The sequence below is a fragment of the Vanacampus margaritifer genome, chromosome 2 (genome assembly GCF_051991255.1).
Source record: "Vanacampus margaritifer isolate UIUO_Vmar chromosome 2, RoL_Vmar_1.0, whole genome shotgun sequence".
Taxonomy (NCBI): domain Eukaryota; kingdom Metazoa; phylum Chordata; class Actinopteri; order Syngnathiformes; family Syngnathidae; genus Vanacampus; species Vanacampus margaritifer.
Window position 1 is genome coordinate 46379841 of NC_135433.1, and position 24612 is coordinate 46404452.

Sequence of the window (24612 nt, forward strand, 5' to 3'; positions counted from 1 at the left end):
AATCCGAGGGGAGGTGAGCAAACATAAGTAAGACAAGGACAAGACTTTCAAGGAAGCAGGGCAGAGGGAGCAGCCGAGAGACGACTCACACCACGCCTCGTCGCACACTGTCCGAGGCAATCTAATACACCTAGTCATGTGCATTGTTGCCATGGCAGCAAGCCCCCACACACACACCCCTCCCCGCACCCCCTCACACGCCTGAATCAACACCGACCCCCCCACCCCCACCCACACACCCCACTGCAGACGGGCAAAGTTTAGGGAGTAAAGTTTTTTTTTTCTTCTATCGTAAATATCATTTATGAGATGTAGCTCAGTGGGGACGGTCGTTTTCTTTGGACGAAAGGTTTGAGATGATTATTCAGGCATGCAATTTTATATTACTTTGACAGTAATTAGCCGTTTTCTGCAGACACATGTGGCGTAATTAAAAAAAAAAAGTACCAGAATTTAAAATCAGCAGGTTTCATTTTCTGATCCCAATCATTGCGAACAGTCACGGTTCTTAGAACCACAGTTGGCAAGGAAAAAGAATGTGCTAATATGTTAAGATGGGTTTACAGAGTTTACAGAGGGTTTGGACACATTTTCAAGGCCAGATTTAAGCAAGATCAGCTTTCAAACTTCTCAGACTTTCACTTTTGCTTGGTGTTAAGTAGGGGTGTTGAAAAAAATTGATTCTGCAATATATCGCGATATTACAGTGTACAATTCTCGAATCGATTCAATATGCGGCCAAATCGATGTTTAAACCTAAAAAAATGTATGGAAATATTCAACAAAACGTCTTACTTAGGGTTAGGGTTCACACTTTAGGCATGGAAGAATGTTATATTAATGGAACATTAAGCCATCATATTTTATTTCAGTGCTGTTCAAACATAAAACAGACTGCAACCTGTTAAATGCAGTGGCTCAGTTATAAGCCTGAATTTTCAGATAAATAAATACATTTTCATACAAATGTTACAGTGTACATGTACAAGTTTACTGAATCAGTATTTTCTAAATTTGAGCTAAAAAAAAATCGCAATAATCAATTTATATATTTGTATCGGGATTAATCGGCATCGAATCGAATCGTGACCTATGAATCGTGATACGAATCGAATCGCCAGGTACTACACAATTCACACACCTAGTGTTAAGAATCATGTTCAAGGTCACTAAAACATGTCCTGTGCTTGTTCCTACATAAGGTGAATAGACTACTTTAGTGCGGTACAGTGGAACAAAGGTCTTATGATTTGGAAAAGGACCCAAATTTGTTGGAAAAAAGTAAGAATAACTCAAATTCAATATTTAATAATGAAAAATTGAATTTTAGCTTAACGTGAAGTGATATCACATGCTATTTTAATTACTTTATGTAAATTTATTTTTACATTTGTATGGCGTATTTAAGGTATTTAATTTTTCATGATGACGACAGTTTAAGAAAAAAAATATTTCCATGACCTTTGACCTTGGAGGTTCCACTGTCCCTTAAAATATTTGCCACAGGAAAAAAAAACGTAGAAAGTATAATACTAAATAGTCGGTTTGCTAGGCATGAGTCGATTACCGATTAAACGCTTTTAATGTAATGAGCCGAAGGGACTTCTAAGCACAATACGATTGGCTGCTTGAAGAGTTGAGTAAAGTTGCTGCCTCTTCAAAGTTAATTCAGGCCAGCTGCTTTTTTTTCTCTCCTCCTCGGTGAGCAGCGAGGGGAGGGCGAGCCATTATGTGCGCTGGAAGGAGGACGCAAGAGGAAAGAGACACTGCAAACACAGATGCCATTTTTGCTTTGTTAATTAATGTGTTGTCCTTAAAAATAAATAAAAGTACATCAGTAGAAGAATTAAAACAGAAGATGCTTGTTAACATTTATTGATTTAGCTATTTATTTATCTAAACTCATCATTGTACACATTTGTTAATGTGACAAATGTTCTAATAAATAGATTGTGTTCAACTTCAATTGAAGAAAAAAACTGTATTCACTTATATATATATATATATATATATATATATATATATATATAAAGCATTTTAAACTGACACTTTTTAATATTGTGATGCAGCGATATTTTGGCTCAAGGTTGTCATACCGTCATAACGTAATATCGGCCCATGCCTACTGTTTGGGATCCATCCATTTCTGTAGTGCTTATCCTCAATAACTCATTTGCTCCCAAAAACATATAAAAACGTTCTATTTTAAATATTGCCATGGTTGCAAAAACACATTTATATGTTTTTATTTATTTATTTATTGTTTTTTTTTATTTTTATGCTAGAGCATACAGATGGCTTTGATGGAGCCTCTGACGTGAAGTGGTCGCTTAAAGCAATGGCAGTTATTACAAAAAACGGCCAGCAGGTGGCAGAAGAGTATAAAATATCTTTTCCCCAGTGTTTTCAACAGATTTGTGAATAATGATGAAACCTAATTATATTCTAATGCTAATTGCTGCAAAACGGAAACAGATACAAATATTATTTGTTTTTCCTAATGAAAGAAGAGACTCTAATCTTGTGTAATCTTAACACTTTAATAGCAATAGAACACAAAATTCTGTGGGGCCTTGCAAAATCAGTCAAAACCCATAAACCAGCCGAGCGCAAAGGGGGTTTGCTTCAGTGAAAATGGCTGGGAGATAATGAGTTAAGGACTTTAGGCGAGAGGCAATGTACACCCTGGACTGGTTGCCAACCAATCACAGGGAACCTAGATGAACCATTCACACTCACACCTATGAGTAATTTTGAATTTTCAATAAACCTAACATGCATATATAAATATGGAAGGCAGCTGGAGTATCTTGTGAAAACTCACAACATGCAAACTCCACACAGGAAAGATGCAGATGAGATTCGAACCCAGAACGTCTGGACTGTGAGGCACAAACGCTATCCACTAGCAGCCATGAGGCAAATACAACAGAAAAGCCGTTTGGATAAGAAGGAGCATCCCTTTAGGACAAGACACGGCCATGAAGTAGTGCTTGATTCCTTGTGAGGCCAAGCTGAATGTGCTTTGAGATGTGTACACATGAGGCCACCACCAGCAGCCACTAGGCCACTGTCACACTTCAAGCCCGCTACATTCATCATTTTCTCCTGGGAGTGAATATAAGCGCAAACATATGCACTTTTAAAAGATTCACAACGATAGCAGCGCTCGCACGGCACGTCCGAGCCATGTGACCTTTGGCAGATTGTTATGATTCTGGGAAATAACAGAGATTGATACAATCTAGCGCATGAGTAGATATTAAAGCAGCCAAAACGAATCATAGTGTACCGTACCTCTCATAAAACACCATGCTTGCGACTCCTTCCGCTCGCCTCGTCTTGACTTATTACAAAGTCCTGACGGAGACGAAGTGCATGCAAGGCCAAATCCCCGTCTTAAGGGGGGGAAACCTAACGACAAAAGAGCCGGGACTGAAGATGTGTCTGAAATTAGAGCGTGTCTAGGACGCGGCCTGCGCTGCCTCTATCTTTAACTATCAAATGAGAAGGCTCCACATTCTTGTGCAGCTTTACTGGCGCTCCAGTTGCAAGACCCGAAACCTCGTTCCTGGCATGTGCCCAACACGCATTACTCTCTCCCACCCTCCAACCCCAAGCCACCTCCCTTTCTGTGCTACTGTCACACTGGCAGCATTGGAAAATAAATGCCCTTAAAAAAGAAAAACATCACATACAGGGTACATACCATTAACCACCGACAGCCTCTGGGGCTAAATCCTGCCAAAAGACATGGCAAGGAATGCAGACAGAGATTTTTTTTTAATTGGCCAAACATGTGACAACTGTTCCGACAAAGTTATATATAGGTCATTACAGAATTTTCTGTCCCGCTCATGAAATTTCTAATAATCCATGCACAAAAAACAGAACTTGTGTCTAAATCATGTCATCCATTTCGGGGGTAGCGGCCATTTTACCACTGCCTGTTTTCATCCATCTCATGGTTTTATGGTTTTATTGAACATATAAAAAAAAAACACATTACAAGTCTAAAATATAAATTGAAGTAAAAAAGAAAAAAATAATAGGTAGAAAGAAATAGTTTATATGTTCAAAAGGGGTAGGAGGAAGTTAAAAACGTATCTAGTCCTACCCCTTCGTTTTATGTTGATAAAATGATAAGGTAATGTATTCCAACATAAGGAAATGTATCAACCTAATCATATATACAAGTGCACTTTAACGTATGCACATTTGCCAGCAACATATGTACATGAAATTCATAGACATATACCACAATACATTTATAAATCATATCCTCATACTCACCTATACAATTTTCATTACACTCATACCGATACATCCAAAGAAATTACAGCATAAATATATTTTTAACAACTCATGGCTGATCTAAGTTTTTTTTTGTTTTGTTTTTTTACTTTGCTTTTAAACATGTTTTTAAATGGGTGGGGGGCATTTTTCCACTCTCTGTCAAATGAAAATGACATCACAGTTGCTTAGGACTCAGGCAACAACCAGTCATGGCTTGTGAGCGTCACATGACGAAAATCAGAAAACAGGTGAGCCATGATTGGTTGCTACCTTAGCCCCGAGCAACTGTGATGTCATTTTCAGTCGACAGCGAGTGGCAAAATGGCCGCCCCCTGAGATGGATAACAACGGGTGGATTTTGCTATTTAATTCATATTCTGCAAACACAATATTAATCAGAACACTGAGTTGAGACTAGTGGAGGCACATAGAACATAAGCACATTTTTAACTTGACTTCCACTTGAGCAACCAGTTTTTTTCCCCTCTTGAGCCTCCCTCTTGATTAACTTAAATGTAAAATGTAAATGATAAAAAAAAAAGGTTTTAAATTAGCTTTTTTGGTACAATTTTGTTGATATGCCTTCTTGATAATTGTTTTAAAAATATATATTTTTTCACATTCATATTTTAAATAGTAGTAACAAATATACAATGCTTCGAATTTGAGTCTTTCAACATATACACAACTCTGTTGCTGAACCCTTTTTAGCCAAATAAAGGACGAGTGGAAAAAAGTGAGCTACATGACTCGGCAGAAATGACGTCATGAAGCTCGCTTCTTTTATTTTTCATTTAAAAAAAAAGATTTTCCGATGTATTGGAGTGTGTGACTCAAACCAACACAGCCCTGTTACTCATCAGAAAAAGACAATCATATAAAGTTTTTTCTTTTTTATATATATACTTTTATTATATTGGAAAGTTCTTGATCAGCAAGAAACAACACTAACATTAGCAATGCAAACAACCTACTTTTATTTTTTATTTTTTTATGTTGGTGTCTTAATTGTCCTCCAATTCTGAAAATGCTCACATACTTTACTATATATAAGCATACTGCAAGTTTGTTTGTGTACAAAAGTTCATTTCTGTCCAGTGAGTTGGAGCACATCATGGTGTGACATTTCTGTAGACAAACACACTTACTAGAGTTTCAGTCCACTGCCTGTTTGCGGCACATGGCAGCTGTTAACACCGATTGGCCGGGGGTTATTTTTTGCACCGCGATACTATAAACTACACTGGCTTCCCATCCTCTGAGCCAGAAGGGAGAAAAACGTATCCAGAGATGCTGCACAGCGTAGCTGTCTCTTCCTCTTGCGATCTGATTACTAACTTACCGCCATAGTTTTGGTCAAACATACCCTGATTGAACATAAACAGAAAATGCATGGATAAAATCTGCAGTAAGATTATAGTGTCTGTATAAACGTCAGTGACACTGTGTGTGAGCGTCTGAGCGTGAGCTGTGACCGACAGCAGCTCCTGTGTATGTGGGCTCATTGGTTTTGTGTGTTCTGCTATTGTCTCACTGTTCAATAAACGGTGGGAAAATGCATCGGTGATTGTGGCTCACCTTTACTTACATTTGATGTATCATAGTAAGTATATTGTAAAAATCCATTGAAAAACACCAATGACACGATGCTATTCATTAGCCTGTCTATATCTCTTTTTTCTTCTTCTTTTTTTTGCATTCAGCCAAGCGAACTTTCCTAAGGCAAAACTATGTAGTTGTTTGAAATGCACACGTAATTCTATTTGTTGTATGCTCAGTGCAGTAACCTCCAACTGGAAGTGGTAATAAACAGCTTGAGGCCTCAATTTTGAATAATTGTTCACTTTCTGCCAAAACTGCTGGTTGTTGTGAAAGTGAGTGTAGTTCACCATGCAATGCTCGAATGTCAAATGTCGGAAAAAAGAAATAACCTCAGCTCATATTTTGACAAACTCGTGATTTGGTTCACAAATCAGAAGTTTTGAAAAATGGTGGCAAACATACATTAAAGTATGCAACTAATTTTTTAATTGTTAAAAGAATTGTAAAATCAGTTAAAAGTGAAGGGAAATTGAAAACTCCACACAGGAAGTCCTGAGCTGGGATTCAAACCCAGAACCTCAGAACTCCGGGGCGGAAGTGACAACGCCTACCGTACCATGGTGCACACGCACAGCAAATTTCCAATTTAAGCCAAAAAGTTTGGGAAAACCTGCTTTAAAGATCATTTCAGTGCACACAATGACTATGATGAGGCACTGAATTGAGTGCACAAATGGCCATGCATGCACGGGACAAAAACCTAACCAACTCACCTCATGCACGCGTAAGATTTTAAAATAAACGCACCAAACACTGGCCTGCGCACAGGGAGAAACGCGTGTAAAACATCCACAGCAGCCATTGTGGTCAAAAGGTAAAAAGGGCAGCGAGAAAAGGCAACAGGCGCCTACTCGTATGCTCAGCATGCATCTTGCAGGAGACACCTGTGTGAAACACTAAACGCACCATTCCGATGTTTACATCAACGCAGAAGTGTCATTTACACCGCGTAGTGTCAGACGACACACGGTACAGTCCCGGGTTAAGGTCGCGATTTGACTGCAGCTGCACGGCCACTTACCACAACGTATTCCGAGGCATGCCACGCCACATCGTCCCTCCGGGAATGCCACCACCAACACAACCGATCGTGTCCTGCAGCCCGCTAACAGGCTTCCTTCGTGGCCGGGCAACGCATCACTACAAGCGGCCGTCCCCCCTTGTCGGACTCGCTGGTGTTGTCGGGAATGTTCGTGCTTTGCAAAGCGCGCACACGCACTCGGGTGGCCTTTGCGAGATGACGTAATGCGGAATCTCGTCACTCGCGCCAGTGTGCTTTTTCTTTTTTTTTTTGGGCTGAAGGATCTTTCAAGTTTGGAACATAAATGGAGATATACTAAGTCCATATGCTCGAGGTCCTTTTTTTTATTTTAAAAAATAACAGATGACTATGCAAAGTTTTATTTATCCCCCTTAACAATGACGTAATGCACATCAGGGTACTAAGCCTAGAAGAGATTTTGCCAGTGATGGCATATTGGTTGATTGATATAAAACGCAGAAATAGTCACATTCAAAAAAATATACATTACTGTGATTTTTACATTTTTATTTCATTATTTTTAAGTTAAAGTACTTGCATTTAAAGTATTAAATCACGTGTCAATGTGGCTTAGCAATTTCAAGTATCATACTGAAATTCAAGTCTAAATAACAAACTACCGACAACGAATGAAATCGAAATGTTTTAGTTGTTCGTTCAGGTTGTTTATAGAATATTTCCAACCGTAGGCAATGTTGTTGAACGCCTCAGGACCCTGGAGCGCAGCTCCTTGTTGCCTAGCAACCACCCCAGGAAGATTGACAGGCTGAGCGTTTTGTTTGATTCACGTAAAACTTTGGAAAAAAAGACAACTTGCCAACCCGGCGTGGTGTTAGCCGAAACCGTGTCACGCAAAGGGGCCACTTAGCTTAGGTCAACGAGTCACTTCCAAGTAAGTCGATTTTCACTTTCTGCCACGACAACGACCCCCGCCGAGCTCATTAATTTGTTATTAGCTCAGTTAATTAAGCGTTGACGCGAGATCGGTAAGTGACTTCCGACTATACGGAGACGGTGAAGGTATCCATTTATGCTAGCGTTAGCTCACTCGGGTCGACTCCAAACACCACATTTTGGTGAGTGTTCAGTTAACATTTGCTTTCCCCGCCGGTAAAGGAGCATTTTATGTTGTACCTTCACAGGTGGTGATTTTCATCGTGGATATTTGTGTCCGTGACCGTGACAGTCAAATGCTTGACGTTGTCCAGGCCCTCACGTTTCCTCCAACAAGAGGACCAGATTCTGCTTTTAAACAAAGTACAATTTAGTTGGACTGTATGGAAACCCATTTAGGCTAAATAGGATTTTTTTTTTTCAGAAGCCCGAATCCGCCAGTTCTTCTTCTTCTTTTTCTTCTTTTTCTTCTTTTTACTTACTGACCTCCAATTGACTGACTTAGCCTAAGTAAGTAGGAGTACTCAAGTAGGAGTACTTTTACTTTAGCGATGATGCAGTATATGACTCAAGTAAAAGTAAAATGTAGTTCTCCAAATAATTACTTGAGAACGAAACTCTTTGCGAGAAAAATAATAATAAGTGGTGGCACAGTCTAAAATTAACATTAATATGAAAAAGTTTTTGGGGGTCTGAAAACTGCGATCACCAAAATTGACCACTCATACCTCTGAAAATATTTAACATTTACTTTAGTGTTGTGGATGTTAAACTTTGCTACGTTAAGTGTTTTAGACTGTCCCCAACTGGTAACTTCTTCTTATTGTTATTTTTATTTTCTTTAAATCAGAGCATTTAAGTAAAAAAACAACAACAAAAACATCTCTAAAGGGGAACTTGAGATATTCCTCACCAATATATCAGTTTCATATTGATGAAACGTGAGTTGACGTTCATCAGTCAATAAAGTCATTGAGATTTTCTTTCCCCAGTAGACTACTTTTTTTTGCATTATGGACCGGTTGCACTTAAAGACATATTTTGACAACATGGCTCAGAAACAAATGATTTAAAAAATACAACTCACCACTGTCCTGATTGTAGTTGTAAAAGTGTGAGCCCTGCAATTGTTTCTCTTCTAAGAGCCAGCTTTACTGTTGGAAGTGTTACCACGTTGACGTCAGTGGCTTAATGTGACGTAAATATTGTGATTTTGGTCGTGGTGTATAGAGCATTTTTTTGTCATCTTGGACGCAGAGCTATGAAGATTTGACACTTAATTATGGTTTCAATGCGATAGCCTGTCAATCTTAGGTTAGCATATCAATTAGCATGGCTTCTTCATCTTTTCTGGTCATCCTTTCATTAGAATGATACTTCAGAACGATACTTATCAGAAATGTGGCACTTTCGCCATCATTGAGGCGCTGATTACTGACTTAGGAGTGATTCCGCAATGTGTTTTTAGATGCACTCGTAACCAACCGAAGCTAGTTGCTAGCTAGCAAAGAGCTTCCCTCGACCTCGGACTAACCACAGTAGGTGACGTCCAGCCCAGCGAAGCTTTTTCGTTCCGTCTAGGGGCAGTTGAGTCTCACTTGTGCTATTGAATGTGCTTCGATGAGGCGCAAAATGAAAATGGTGCCTCGCAAACTGTGATGCAAAACCGCTTATTTAGAGTCTTGACCTGTATTATCAACAGGTATGTGGAACTTTCTGGAAGTGTTGGCATTTATTAACATTAACAGCTCAGCATGACACAGCCTAGGGAAGCTGCATCATACTGAGAAGTGTTTCTTATATTTTGCCCCTCTCATGTGACTAATTAGTACTGCTGGAACAAGGAAACATATCACTTACAATATATTCTAAATTTATGTTTTCATTCAACATTCCTATTATGTGACTGAGATATTTCACAATTACAAACATAAATATGGCAGATGTTATACATTTTAAGTATATTTGATATTAATATTGCATAGTGATGTGATCAGATATTGTACAATTATATGAATGCTAATCTCTCAGTTGTTGACAATTATTGACTTTCAAATATATTTTTATTTGGTAGCTATTGATTTTGCTTCGTGACTCGAGAAGCATTCAACCAATACGGAATGTAAATAACACAAATATTTGTTTAATTTAAATTTTATATTAAACAATGCCTTGAGCAAACATGCATTCTAGAAAATATCACATATTTTTATTTGTATATTTTCTGTTTAATATTGTAGAGCCTAATTACTAGAGCATATATCATCCAGTTACATGGATATAAATATCTGAGACATTATATATGTATATATATATATATTTTTTTTGTGATGCTTTTCAGTTGATTTGCAGCTACTGTGTTGCTTAGTGGTTAGGGCCGATATTCTACAGTCAATGTAGAATGTTGCCCTAAAAAAAAATCATATGCCTTTGGTGGCTACAGGCAATTTTCTAGAGTTGTATTGAATATAAATCCATCCATTCATCTTCTACAGTGCTTGACCTCATCGGGTACATGTAAAATATTTCTGATCAAAATTGCTCAAAATGTCTGCCATGCATCACTTATTTGTATTGTTTACCTCCAGATGGCGCCCTTTCCCCACCTTGGCTTTTCCTGGAGTTTGCTCCTCTCCCTGACACTTTCAAAAACAAAACATGTCAGTCTATACGACCACACTCCCAAGTGAGAGTACGGAGTTGCAGAAGACGTTTCACAGCCAAATAATTTTTTGTAATTACTTTGCAGAGTCAAATTAATCAAATAGAGCAAGTGTTTGTTCCAACTACATCTGCTGCTTCCTGATGTTCATGCTGCGATGGTTCTACCTCCACGTATATTTCAAGGGGCTTTGTTTCATTAAATAGTGACAAGTGTTTGTTTGTGATACACAAACATTCGAGTCTGGTTCACAGAGCTCAATGTTCTCATGAAGCAGGCCTGCCTGTCGACCGTCTCTTCCGGACGACGTCGCGCTTGTGCACTGCTCAACAGTCCCTGCCCGAGTGTCAGCAAAGCTGTTCGCCATATCCAGGAGCTCCGCAGGAAGGTGGACAACTGGCGTCAGCAGCAGGTAGACTAAATCAAACTAATAATGACCCCCAAAAAAGCACAAAAAAATCTGACTTTTATTTCCTACCAGACTAGAAATGATCAGGCACGCGCTCCCCAGGCCAATCACCAACACGGCGACGCTTCAAGGTGATTGCCGTCTTTTTTTGCAACATATGTTTTTATTTTTATGAAGTAAAATATTACTTTTTCCTCCGCAGGTGCCCTACCAAAGATGCCAAGTTGATTGTCGAGGGCTTTGCAATGACCATAAGAGGTGAATTTTGACATGTGGCGATTTTGAACACAGCAGGTGACTTCATTAGGCACAACACAATAAAAGAAATGTGTCAAAAAATAGTTTTTTTTTGTAGAATGGCACTGCATGACATAGAAACAGAACCATGAAACCGACAATGAAGCTCCTCTTTTTTTTCTTTCTTTTCTTTGTCACATACCAGTACTCAAAATTTGACGTCTGCATTTGACCCATCTCAGCCAAGACCAGGGTTACTTTTAAAATGTATTCCATTACAGTTACAAGTTACCTGCTAAAAAATGTAGTTAGTAATGTGTTCCAAGTACCATGATATTAAAGTCATGTAAATTAATTACTTTGGATTACTTTTGGATTACTCCAACACCAAGTATGCTCATGAAGACAAAATAAAAATAAATATAACCACAATATATATTTCTATACAGTGCGCCCCTGCTATTAGCGGGTGATAGGGACCAGACAACCTATAAATAGCAAAAATCCTTTTTGATTATAATTAAAATATATGAATAGATGGGTTTGTTGGTTGATTGATTGATTGAAGGCCATATGGTGTTTCGAACTGTTACTGAAAGCAACCACACCTCACAGACAGATAGATAGAGAGATAGATAGATGTTGCTGGAATGGGGAGAAAATTTGCTTTTGAAAGCAACATTTCCAATGGTAGCTTATTTCACCCATGCATGCACTAATACTGATATGAGGTTGACCATGCGTGATATCATCTACAAAACTTTTCTCCCAGTCACGACTTTAGCCGTGCATATTGTGTATAAGCGTTTAAATAGTGAATTGGTGGGAGGGAGATTTGTTTGGAAGGTAACTCACATTATGCCTATGGTTAGCAAGAATCTCAGCGTAACATGCCGCAGGACTCTCAGATCAAACATTTTCTTTGTTAAAGACAAATCGGTCCTTCAGCAAATTTCCAAACAGTGAATGCCGGTCGGAACTTCCTCCTTTCGTCTGTGAAGCTTTTTAAACGGGCCGCGTGCGGGTTTGGAAGTCACGACATCAACACGAATACAAGAGCAGCCTCTCTCTCTCTCGCTCTCTCGCTCTCTCGCTCTCTCTCTCATCGTAGAAAATCCCTTGAAGTAATCCCTATTTTTAATAAATACCTGTAATCTGATTACATGTTTTTTTTCCTGTACTGTAACGGAATAGAGTTCAAAATTTTTTTTTAATTCTGATTACGTAATGCCAGTACATGTATTCCGTTACTCCCAAAGCCTGGCCAAGACACGCTATTAGTGGCACCTATTAGAGAAGTATGCTCTTTAAGTGCCCAGGAAGGGCTTCTTTTTATTTATTGTTTTTTAAACATTTTGTTTTGGGGAAATAATGTTCAAACAAATGGAACTGTTGCAAGTTCTGGTGTTCGGGTTAGAATCTTGGCCGTGGTCTTCTGTTTTGGAGTTTTCAGATTCTCCCTGTGTTTGTGGTACAAAAGCGGCGTAGAGAATGTCACTGTTTTAAAAACAAAACAAAAAACAAAGTGACATACAATGAGCAAAGTCTGACTGTCCTTACGATTTATACTCTATTCAAAGACAAACTGCTTCGATGTCAGCTCAAAATTGTAAGCTGCAGTGGTCATGTTCTGCAACCATACAATACACTATTGTAAGTGTTGTCATCCCTGCAGGAAGCTGTCCATTATCACCACTGTTGAAAAAAATAAACCACAACCTTGGAGAAGCCACATACCTTATTGAGCGTCTGGAGGCCGACCGTCAGCGTACGGCCGAGGCCCTTGTCAAAGAGAAAAGAAGAAAGAGACGTCTGCAGAAGAAAGTTGAAAAAGTTTCGCAGTGGAGGCAACCGGAGTGCTATTGTGTTGTTGAAGAAGGTCAGTTTATGAGGATACATTAGAGTTGCCTTTCTAAAAAAAAAACAAACAGATTGGTTTACCGTAGATATCAAGACTTATAGTACACTTTACACACCACATTTCATGCCTTGTTGAAATTGGTGTGTTTAAGATGGGGCAGCGTTGTCTGGTGTGAGCACTTGGACAGCCATGCTCAATGATCTGCATGACTAATGGCATAGGACAGATTTCACACAATGAAAATGGAGTGGAGCCTGACTCTTGTGACTCGGGGGGGTTGGGGGGCAGAGTATTTTCACTCAAGTAGGCAGCACTTCATACACTACACGGCATTTTAGTAGCATAAAACACAAATACCCCACCACCATGTCGACTGCTTCACAGAGAATTTAAGGACGTGCTACTTTTCAGAAGCTAACTTTGTTAGCTAATGCTAATTTGTGAGTCCAGCAATACTAAGTGCAGCTCTGCTTACCTTTTGACTTTAATATGACAGCAGGCATCGCACCCGTTGGGGATGTGGATGTTTCTGCATGACATGATGTAGACAGTGTAGCCGGACTCCAATCGTCACTTGAAAGTGGCTCTTAAGCTTCACCCAGTCTAGCTTATTATGTCATCTGCAGTTAAACTTGGTGGCGGACAGACACATTTTAAGAACTAGGCGGAGAAAAGATTTATTTGGTTGGTTTGGGTAGGCACTCCACAAGAGACCCAACTTTTTTTTTGTATACAAGCCATTAATAAGTCAATTTTCCATAATATGTCTCTTGACTCTGTAACGGGTAAACTCACATTATTTCCTCAAAATCAGAACTCGGCCAGTACCCCGGAACAAATAGTGTTCTCCTTAAGACGATCTGCTCCAGTGCTTTCATCGTCTTGGCAACGCTACTACAAATGTGAAAATGTTTGCTTTATTGTCCAGAACAAGAGGTCTGGGCTAAACATGTCTCTGAGCTTGTGTGTCAGCTAAAAGTGCAAAGGGACAAACTTGAGCAGGTCCAGGGGGAAGTGACACACACACAGAGCTTTTGAATCGGCACTTGGACGACAACATCAGTCTTGTCAAAGCGCAAACCGCCACTCTGAGAGAGACGCTGGACTTGGAAACGGGCATCATCAGTCAAATCAACACAACACATGCGGAAGTAACATCCAGCCACATTTACGCTTTGTTTCAGTTTTTCAGTTCTTGATATCGATCTCTTTTTTTCTTCCTTCAAGGCAAACGCAGTGTACTTAAAGACACAGAATGATCTTGTATTGCTCGAGTTGAAACGATCCAACCCAATGTAGATGAAGAGATGTGATTCTCAATGATATAAATGTTTCAGGATTGTTTATTGATGCTTGATAACAGTACATCTACTTAGACAAACTTTGTTTTAGTACATTCAAATTTATTGGACACCTCCACATATTTGTGTTTCGGCATTTACAAATTTACCTGGTGATGCAAATATTTGTATTGAAACCAATCCTCCGTTATTTTCAGAAACTCATACTTGCCGTTTCTGCGTTTGTGCCGAAACAACAGTATAGCTTTGGTGGCATCTTGATCTAATGGCTAATGCAACAATTTCAAGTGATTTAAGGAGATTCATTTAGTAGTTGGGAATGGGGGGCGGAGCTAGGGCATGTGACGAAGCGAGAGGCTACTCAGCATTTCCAACGTAGTGACTCAGTCCCTCTAGTGGATTTTATCTTTCCAAATCTAGCAACTTTTTGTGGCGCTATTGAAGACGGATGGCGCATCAGTGGCTAATTCTAACATCAGAATTTGGCCAAATCCAAAAACGGTTCACAGGCATGTTTTCAAAAAGAGGAAGATAACAAAAGATTTACTGTACTTGGTTGTTTAATTTCACACTTGATGGGTGGCCAGGCACTCTGAAGACCCAACAATTTGTATACAAACAATTACAAACTCAGTTTCCCATAACATGTCCCCTTTAAGTCAATTAAAACAAGTCAAAGTCCAAAAAGTTGCTTTGTTGTGATTGCTTGTTTTTCGTATGCCGTCCTACTTTGGCTTTCACATCCTTTCCTCGACCGTGTTTTTAATTCACTTACCTTCAAAACAATTTGTCACCTCAGAGAAGAGTTAAACCACTTGGAAACGCTTGAAAAAAAGCCTCTGCGCTGAAATTGCGGATGCCGAGAAAGAGTGCGCATCCGTGACCCGGCGTTTGCCTCAAATGACGGCATCGAAGATGGCGAAAAATAATCAGGTATCTTATTGTGTGCAGTGGAACCTCCAAAGTTGTAGCACGGTGGGCTAGTGGTTTGCACGTCTTCCTCACAGTTCAGATTTCGGATTTTGGTTCTAGCCCTCCTGTGTGAAGTTTGCACGCTTCTTCCCACGAAGGCTGTGCAACTTTAAGCAAGTAAATACATATTTTGAGGAACTAATTAGAATTCCACAATCATGTTAAATGTTTTATTTGGCTTTTTTTTGTTGTTGTATTTTTTTGTATAGTGCACCACAGCCACACTAGGTCCAAATATGAAGCCCAAAAGAGGTTGCGTTCAATTTTGGAGGTTTTATTGTATTAGTGGGGAAACTCAAGAGATTTTCATGTTTTTCTTTTTCTAATTTGCAGATTGCACAGTTAAAATACAAAATTCAGGTGGAAATACAACCCAGTAAGACGCTAAAAGAAAAAAGTAGTTGCACTTCAGCAGGAAATTGAGAAGACTGTAAGTACTGTCATGATAACACACCTGTGGTGACTTTGCACATTCATTTTAGGATGTTTATTTTCAAAGTTTTATTACTGCTGTACTTTGAAATAATTCCCACTAAGACAAGACTCTGTTGTACTTGCCTTGTCTAAACACGTTGTTTGAAACTCCCGCAGAAACTTCATGGAGAAGCAGAGAGAAGAGCAGCTTCAGTCAAAACGTAACACACTTGCTTGTGTCCGTCAAGAGAACGCAGAGCTTGAAAACAAAGTGAAACCATCAAACTTGAACCATCAAATAGCCAAAAGGTACATGACAAAGTGGAAAGTTAGATAGCATTCTCTGAATTTTGAGGCGATATAGACACTCAATTAACACTTTATTTGCTACATCTTGTTGAAGAAAATAATCATTTTCTTCGCGTGTTCGTTTTCTTTCGGCTAGTGAGAATGTTGGTTATCCGAATACAGGCTGGAGATCGGTGAACAGTTCCTTCGAAGGTTTTATTTCTACAGAACATTCTGGGCACAAGCAAGCTCCCAACAATGGTGGCAGCCTCTCGCAAGTGCGAAGTTACAGCGGATTCAAAACATTCGTATACTATCTTGAAGGGGCGGTACCACAACGCCCCCTCCAAACAGCCCACCTGGAGTTCACCGGACATGAGATAAGACTTTCATTGATTACAGACACTTTTACAGAAATTGCGACATCACTCACAAAGACACATCCACAGATAAAAGTTCTACTGAGGAAATAAATAAATTAAAACAGTTATGACTAAATATGGGCAGAAGACCCTCTTCAATCTACAAAATGGAGAAAATTGTATCCAAAATCCTGCCTTTTTTGTTTAACATTATAGAATAGGAGTGATTCAACTGCACTGCATAATCATGAGAAATCTTCTATTAAATTGCTGTACTTATTTAGCTATGTGAAATGGTCAAAATACCTTTCCGCATGATGCAGTGATGTTGTACATGACTTTGAAGAAAAAAGACATTAATAAACATGTTAAATTAATGTCAGTGACTATGTCAATCAAAAGTGAGCATTTGATATTTGTATTGCTTTTTTTTTCTGGAGAGCCCAGTATTGTTCATTCGGTAATTTTACCGATTTGACATGTCATCGTCATTGCTCTTTTTTTTTTTTTTTTTTTGGAAGTGGGTGAGCGTGTGCGTGCGTGCGTGTGAGTGTGTATTCATTAGTTCACCTAAAACCTATTAAAAAATCCCATACCGTTCACCTAAACCGAACACTTGCAGCCAGAGTCGTGAGGCCGTCAGGAGACCCGAGGAAGGACCAAAGAAAAGAAAGGAAAGTGAAATCCAGCACCGACCAGACACCACCCACTGCTTTTTTTTTAATAGCTCCTATGCTAATAGCTCCTATGCTTGATCTGGTTTTCCAGTGCACCTAAGGTTGTTGTCTAAAATTCAAGTTTGAACTAGACCGTTGAACTACACCGTCAACATATTGAAGTGAAGACTAAAAGCAGTCACAAAATACGACAGCAATGATATGATTCTAAATAAACCATCATTTTTAATTTTTAGATGACAATTCTTTGTTTTGACTGCCTGAAGTCCATAAGCACTCAAATCTGAGTTTTCCTCCCTGAAGATACTGTACTTTTTGCCTGGCCTTATGATCCAAGTCATAAAAATGATGCTTGTATTTGAAATTATGTCTCTTATCCAAACACTTCTTGAGCCCCAGGAAATGAAAGCACTGCTGCATCAAATGGCTGCAATTCGTAAAGACTATTTTTTGTGTGTATGAAACGTTTTAATTTAAAGCAAAAAGTTGCCACTTAAATCACATTTGATAGTTTTATTTCAAATCCATTAGGCAAAAATCGTCAAACCTCCGCACCTAACTGTATGTGTTCACCCTCCATCTAGCCAGACGGCCAGTGAGGCAAATGTGCGAGGAAAGGAAGCAGATGCTCCATAAGGTTGCCTCCATTGGCGAGCAACGGGAAAAAGCCCGCCGGGCGAATCACTCGAATTGAGGCCCGGCACAGCGTCACTCGGGCGGAGCTTAAGCAGCGGCTGCGGCTCACCTTCACGGAAGAACGGCGGGTCAGGGTCAGTGGAGGCATTGCCCCGTAACCTGTTATACATCTCTTGCGTGAGTGTCGAGGGAAATTCAGCACTCTCTTGTGGATTCCTTTCTTTGTTCCTTACAGGGAGAAATGGAAATGCTGTGAAATGAGCTGACGGGTCAGAAGACTGTGCTGGAAGAACTTAAGGTAATGGCAATGGCCAAGTCCTCTGCTGGTCTCTGTTTAAAACCTAAATTTAAAGGTCTCCCTGATTTGTTGGAATTTAGATGTCTCTGGGGTTGGTGAAGGACTCTGGTTGGTGGCCTGGTGGGTGGTGTCTGGTCGGTGCTGGATTTTACTTTCCTTTCTTTGGTCCTTCCTCGGGTCTCCTGACGGCCTCACGATTCTGGCTGGAAGTGTTCGGTTTAGGTGAACGGTATGGGATTTTTAAATAGGTTTTAGGTGAACTAATGAATACACACACACTCGCACGCACGCACACACGCACATACACATTCTCACCCACATACAAAAAAAAAAGAAAAACAGAGAGCAATGATGATGACACGTCAAATCGGTAAAATTACCGAATGAACAATACTGAGCTCTCCAGAAAAAAAATAAAAATACAATAAATTTAATTTAATTAAAATAAAACCTCAATTTAAATTTTTGTGGCTTTACTTGGTAAATGTCCACTCAAGCTCCAGGCACCAAATGCAAATATGATTTGTAGTGGTTTGACCATCATTCTTGTATTTATTCAATCAGCGTCAGTGTGTAAACATTAGCGACGAGCTGCACCAACACCAAACAAACAAGCTCAAATCTTGTCAACCAAAAACTTCAAGTTGAGGTTCTGCAACACCTACACCAACTACAAACTTTTCATAAAATAACAATCATTGACTCAGAGTGTTCTTGTGATTGTAGAATGTCAAGAAGTTGACACAACAAGCCCGAGCAGACGCAGCGGGAGCACATGGACGCTCTCGCTGGACTGGGAAGAAATGAAGAACTGAAAGGTGGCCAACTGACAGCTGCCGAGGTAAAAAAAGATACGTCTCACACTTGCTCAACTGGGCTCATTCTGTAGCACTTGTTGATGAGAAAGTGAGTGGCAACTATTCTTATGTATATTCTTTGTGTACAGGAGCTCCAGTCTGCCACGACAAGGCGATATGACAACATAATTGGCAGGATTGGTGACCTCACAAAGAAGTGCGAACAATACGAAGATGCTTCGGATACAATGGAAGAAAATGTTGGATGCATGTCTGAAGCAATGGCAAAACTCCAGTAAGTAGAAGATGGAAACTAATAACATGGGCTACGTTCACACTGCAGTTCTTAATGCTTAATTACGATTTTTTGGGTGAAATCCGATTTTTTTGAGTAAGCGTTCGCATTACTTATTTTTTGTGACCTCAGTCTCGTCTGCTGTCTGGACGTAATGCATCCCCAAAGTGATCCACATGCGCAGAAGAAGATTCGTAGAAATAATAAATCATATTGGACTTTTGATGACGTCGAGGTTGGGTATATGCGACCTGGCCGTTCAGACTGCGGTCGCATTGCAAAAATTCGGATACATATCCGATCTAGGACCACATATGAAAGTGAACCAGGTCGGATATGAAAAAATCGGAATTGAGACATAAAAAAGTCAGATACAGGTTGCATTTGGGCAAAAAAAATCCGATCTGGGTCGCATTTGCCTGCAGTGTGAATGTACCACTGTTGTTGGCCCCTCTGCGCATCCTTACACATTTTAGGGGTTTTCGAAAGCAAGAACTAACATAAGCTAGCCAAGCTATCTGATTTCAGTCTTCTCAAAGAAGAGTGTTGTTAACAACCCTGCCAAATTATGATAATAAAAAAAATTGGCAATTACATTAAATGAAGCTTTGAAATTGTGGGGGAAAAAAATCAAGTTACTTTCTCCTAGGGGTGTTAGAAAAAATCGATTCGGCAATATATCGCGATATTACAGCGCACAATTCTCGAATCGATTCAATATGCGGCCGAATCGATTTTTAAACATCAATTTTTTTATGGGAATATTCAACAAAACGTCTTACTTAGGGTTAGGATTCACACAGTAAGCATGGAAGAATGTTATATTAATGGAACATTAAGCCTTAATATTTTTATTTCAGTGCCGTTCAAACATGAAACAGACTGCAACCTGAATTTTCAGTTAAATAAATACATTTTCATACAAATCTTACAGTGTACATGTACAAGTTTACTGATTATTATTTTCTAAATTTGAATTAAAATCGCAATATTCAATTTATAGATTTGTATCGGGATTAATCAGTATCGAATCGAATCGTGACCTATGAATCGTGATACGAATCGAATCGCCAGGTACGAGGCAATTCACACCCCTACTTTCTCCACTCTTAAGCTCTCTGGGTGTGCCTGCTGTGTACTGAAGCCACGCCCCTCAACTGTGTCAATCAAATACTACTACTAAGACCGAGAAAAATGGATGCCACTTTGCTAATATATCCCGTCGGGTTACTTTTCCATGCTATGACGAGTCGCTCCAAAGCGTCACACTAGCTCAGAGTCACTGTCTTACACATTGGCTGTCAACGTCTGATTTCCCCCCCCCCCCCCCCCTCTATCCATCTTCTCTCTGTGGCGTGCATACACTCAGGGCTGACAATCAGACACTCTAAAGCAGCCAAATCAGCGGACTATCCGAAGGGAAGATGCACTTCCAGGGTCTAGCCATGGCTAAATATCCTATTGTTTTTGAATAGGGAGGCTCAATACCACTTTTTTTTCCAGACCAGTACCAGTATGAGTACTCAACTCATGAGTAGTCACAGATACCAATACCAAAATAAAAATACAATTTCAAAAATGAAAAAAAAACAACAATATAGCATTTCCCTTAAAGTTGCATGAAATTAATGGCAATTTTCTATTCTTCTAACTTCTAGCTACTGATTGTAAAACGGCCATAAGGGGGCGGCCACTGTCATGAGTACCGATACCTTAAAATAAGGCTGGTATCGGTAACAGTAATACTAATAATAATAATAGTAACAATAATAATGATCATGATAATAATAATAATAATATTAGATTTTATTTAACACATGCATATCACAGGCAACAATATAAAAGCAATGGAAGCACAGAGTAGATAAAATTGTCAATTAAAAATCTGTTAAAAAAAATATACAGTTTAACAACAACAAAATTAAAATCAGCCAGGAAAAGCTTTTTTTGTAAAAAAAAAAAAAAAAAGAGAAAGAAAAATGAAAGGTTTTGAGTCCTTTCAACGACTCGCCCATCCCTAGTTTTGAAGGATATATGACTAAAGCCTAGTTAGCTGAGGTCAAACCTTAAATGAGTACCATCTACAAACATTCATAATTTCAGGCGTCAAACCAAAAATGATTTCCGTTTTTTTTAAATGGTATTAGGCACAAACCAAGCAAGCAAAAATTACATTTTTATTGAGACCTGGAACATGGCTGAACTATCTGAAGTCAAACTTTAAATAATTTTAAATTCTAGTCTTCTGTTCAATCAGGCTAATCACCTGACTTTTAAGTGTCCACTGTCCTACCCTACTGAATTTTAATCGATACCTGACACATCCTTGATTGTTTTGTAAGCATTATTATTGGACACAAACGCAAAAAGTGCCACGATGGCTTTCATTCTGGAACCCACTTAACATTTCATGCTATATTTTTCCCATCAGGGCTTCTTTCTACATGGAGGAGTTCAAAAGGGACTCAGCTGCTGCCATAATGAGCGACCACGACGAACGCGGCGATCCACGCGGAGGCACAAACTCAAAAAACCAAGGTGACGCAACATCACGCCGACAATTAAGCACATGACATATAGTGTCAAATACTGACAGGACCAAAAAAAAAACCCAACAACAAACAAACAGTGTTTGTTTGTGGATTTGCACATTGCTCGTTACAATGCTTCCCCCTCAAGATGCAGACAAAAGAGCTGTGGGCAATTAAAGCTACAAGCCATGGTCAATCTTGTTTAAGTGCTTTTCCCACAAATGACAACTCACAGTTGTTATAGTCTTTTGTCTGGATGTATTTGATGATGCGTGTCCCAGGGAGATGCCGCGAGCCCCGCGCTGCTTGTTACCTGTGGGCCGACACCGCTTCGGGATAAACATATAATTTGTATTTGGGATTTAAAAACGCCGGGAATTGCCAGAGGAAGCCCTGTTCATTGTAAGGTTTTCATCTGCAGGATTATCAGCCCCATCCAGAGCCCTCTTTGCTGATGGGGGTTTCACATGGCTTATCTAATGTGAAATCGCCATGTGGTATATAGTTTCATTAAACGGTGATCAAGAATGCATTAGTTCAAAACAAGAAAAGGCAATGGAGCTTAAGCCGGCACGCATCCAAGTGCAGCAACTTTAAGGAAGTTGTTGGTGTGAGACAATTTAAGAATTAGAAGTCGCACAGACACAACTCCCATTAGCCAGATAAGAGTTAGCCAAGCAAAGAAAAGGCTTTCGTCTTCGCACTTGACAAAATTTGATGCCACAACAATAGTCCCCGGCAAATACAAAGATGAGAGTCGGCCGCGAGAAGTAAATTGGTTACTTTAATCACACAGACTCAAATAAAGCACATGAGATATCTACATTAGCATTTTTAACCTCTAGTTGCATATAAAAATAATCATCCATCCATTTTTTCCATAGCGCTTTTCCTCATTAGGGGTTGTGGGTGAGCTGCATCCCATCCCAGCTGTCTTTTGGGTGACAGACGCTGTACATCCTGGAACACGCACAATCATAGAAATGTAGAGTTGATCTTTAAAAAAAAGAAAATATGGGAATTCGCGAGTTAAAAGGGGCAGCCAACCCAAAACTTTGCACTACAATCATCATTCTATGTAGCCCCACTAATCTAAAGATGATTAATATTGTGTTTGTGGAATATGAATTGAACAGCAATCAGTTTGAAAATTTGAGGGAAAATGTTATATTGGGGGGGGGGGGGGGGGCAACCAGTTCAGGGTGTACCCCGACTACTGCCCAAAGCCAGCTGGGATAGGCTCCAGCACCACCGCGACCCTTGTGAGGAATAAGCGGTTCAGAAAATGGATGGCCGGATGGATGTTATATTGGGCTATATACAGTAAGTCTTAAAATTATTGGCCATTGTTTTTTTAAAAAAAAATATATATATTTTTTTGAGGAGTGTCAAAATTAGGGTGTTCATTTTTAATTGTTTGAGTTAATTTAAAGTTCCTTTAAAGCCACGTTTTTTTTTTTAAATGCATGATTCATGGCTACCCCTTACTTGGAAAGCTTGTACTGGGGGAATTCCAGTCGCAACGCAGCAAACATGTCCACGTCAAAATTTAGCAGTAATAAATTTAATAATAATGCATATGTTTGTGGAGACTGGGGTCAAGTTGTATTTGACAATTTAAAAAATGTGCAGAATCTCACAAGTGACTTCATGTTAAACAGTTAAAGATTAGATAGCCCTTATTAAATAAAAACAAAAATGCACTGAGCTGTCACCAACGTCTTACAAATGCAATGCTGCCATTATCCAATTATGCCATCTCGTGGCAGAAAAATGACTTCAACACAAATCAGTATCACACTCATTTTTTTACAGTACAGTATATATTTTTTTAATTTTAACTCAATTTTATGAATTATTATGAAATTACTGTATCAATGACTAAAAGATGCAGCCATATTTATATTACTTTAACATTTATTTCAACTTTTATGTTAACAAGAGTATTAAAACTTAGAACAAATATTTATTGATATAAAAATTTGCAATTAATTATTGAATTTATGTGATTAATTATGATTACAAATTTTAATCGCCTGACACCTCAAGTGGTACAAATACTTGGTATCGGTATCAGTGACTACTCAAAAATTGAGTGCTTTCACTGTTATCGGACTGAATAAAAGTGGTATCGAACATTTCTAATTTTAAATTAAACTCAACTTTTCTGGAAAACTGCACTTCCTAAGAATTCAAACTATCATCATGTGTGACCTCATGTGAGACGTCAGAAATTCCCATGAGACTTCAGCTCAGTGACCATCCAAAGGATTTGTGTTTTGTATTTTCTTGTTTTTTGTTTTGTTTTTTGGTAAAGGGTACTAGTTACAGTATAGTAAAGGAAAATTGTGAGACATGGAGTCCTCAAGTTACGAACGAGTTCCGTTCCTACGCTGGCGATGTTACCCAAATTTCCTCGTAAGTTGGAAATTTACATAAAAATACTTTGGATAAAAATAATCATTAAATGCATTAAAATAATATAAATAAATAAGATGCTGTACTTACCATTACTGCTCGGAGGTGGATGGAAAAGCCAAATATATTCTGCCTGTTCAGTGCAATCATTCAATTTACCAAGCAGATGCCAACGAAAATAGTACAGTGGTTAATGACGAGCATGATGTCATGTGACTGTCTGGCATCTTCAAATGGTGAGTGGTTTTACTTAAGTTTAGTTGTACAGCATTTAATTTAATTGCACAGTGTTTAATTTCTACTTTATGCTTGTGTGACAGGTCAGCGTATTAAAAAGTAACTTAAAACATTGCCTGTAGAGATAGTAAAGGTTTTATGATGAGCCTGCAACCAATTAATAAGTTCAAATGACTTCTTATGGGAAATGTTTTTATTGTAACAAGCCCAACTTTGAAGGCAACCTGCGTCACAGAATGGATCGTGTTCCACTTTGGAGGTTCCACTTCATTTTCCTCGCTCCTTAATGCGCATATTTCGGTATTAGCGAGTAAACAATGCAAACTGCCGACGCTATCAGTTTCTTCTGCGCAACCAAGTGTAATTTGTTCCATTTACATTTC

At 39.0% G+C, this 24612-nt stretch overlaps 2 protein-coding genes across 11 annotated transcripts in view; one reads left to right on the forward strand and one right to left on the reverse strand.

Annotated features, from left to right (window-relative positions):
* dtna (dystrobrevin, alpha) overlaps window positions 1-7114 on the reverse strand; it is a 41967-nt gene extending 34853 nt beyond the window's left edge. For 2 of the 6 annotated variants that reach the window (XR_013291122.1, XR_013291123.1), the window contains exon 1: window positions 3298-3496. Coding sequence is in view for 3 of the 6 variants with exons in the window: in XM_077557275.1 (XP_077413401.1) it covers window positions 3298-3314 (17 nt within the window). In the remaining 3 variants the exon portion in view is untranslated. Of the gene's footprint in view, window positions 1-3297; window positions 3497-6919 lie in introns of those variants that run through there. The other 4 variants (XM_077557272.1, XM_077557275.1, XM_077557271.1 and 1 more) reach the window with 4 other exon arrangements.
* Window positions 7115-7643: 529 nt separating this feature from the next.
* Window positions 7644-24612, forward strand: part of LOC144044811 (uncharacterized) — a 39734-nt gene continuing 22765 nt past the window's right edge. For 2 of the 5 annotated variants that reach the window (XM_077559453.1, XM_077559448.1), the window contains exons 1-14: window positions 7644-7832; window positions 8083-8197; window positions 10771-10908; window positions 10978-11036; window positions 11108-11163; window positions 12818-13021; window positions 15610-15706; window positions 15868-15999; window positions 17602-17787; window positions 17889-17951; window positions 18032-18180; window positions 18678-18792; window positions 18898-19043; window positions 21475-21581. In XM_077559453.1, the coding sequence (XP_077415579.1) occupies window positions 18727-18792; window positions 18898-19043; window positions 21475-21581 (319 nt within the window). In that variant the 5' untranslated portion in view covers window positions 7644-7832; window positions 8083-8197; window positions 10771-10908; ... (7 more) ...; window positions 18032-18180; window positions 18678-18726. The remainder of the gene's footprint in view (window positions 7833-8082; window positions 8198-10770; window positions 10909-10977; window positions 11037-11107; window positions 11164-12817; window positions 13022-15609; window positions 15707-15867; window positions 16000-17601; window positions 17788-17888; window positions 17952-18031; window positions 18181-18677; window positions 18793-18897; window positions 19044-21474; window positions 21582-24612) is intronic. The other 3 variants (XM_077559450.1, XM_077559451.1, XM_077559452.1) reach the window with 3 other exon arrangements.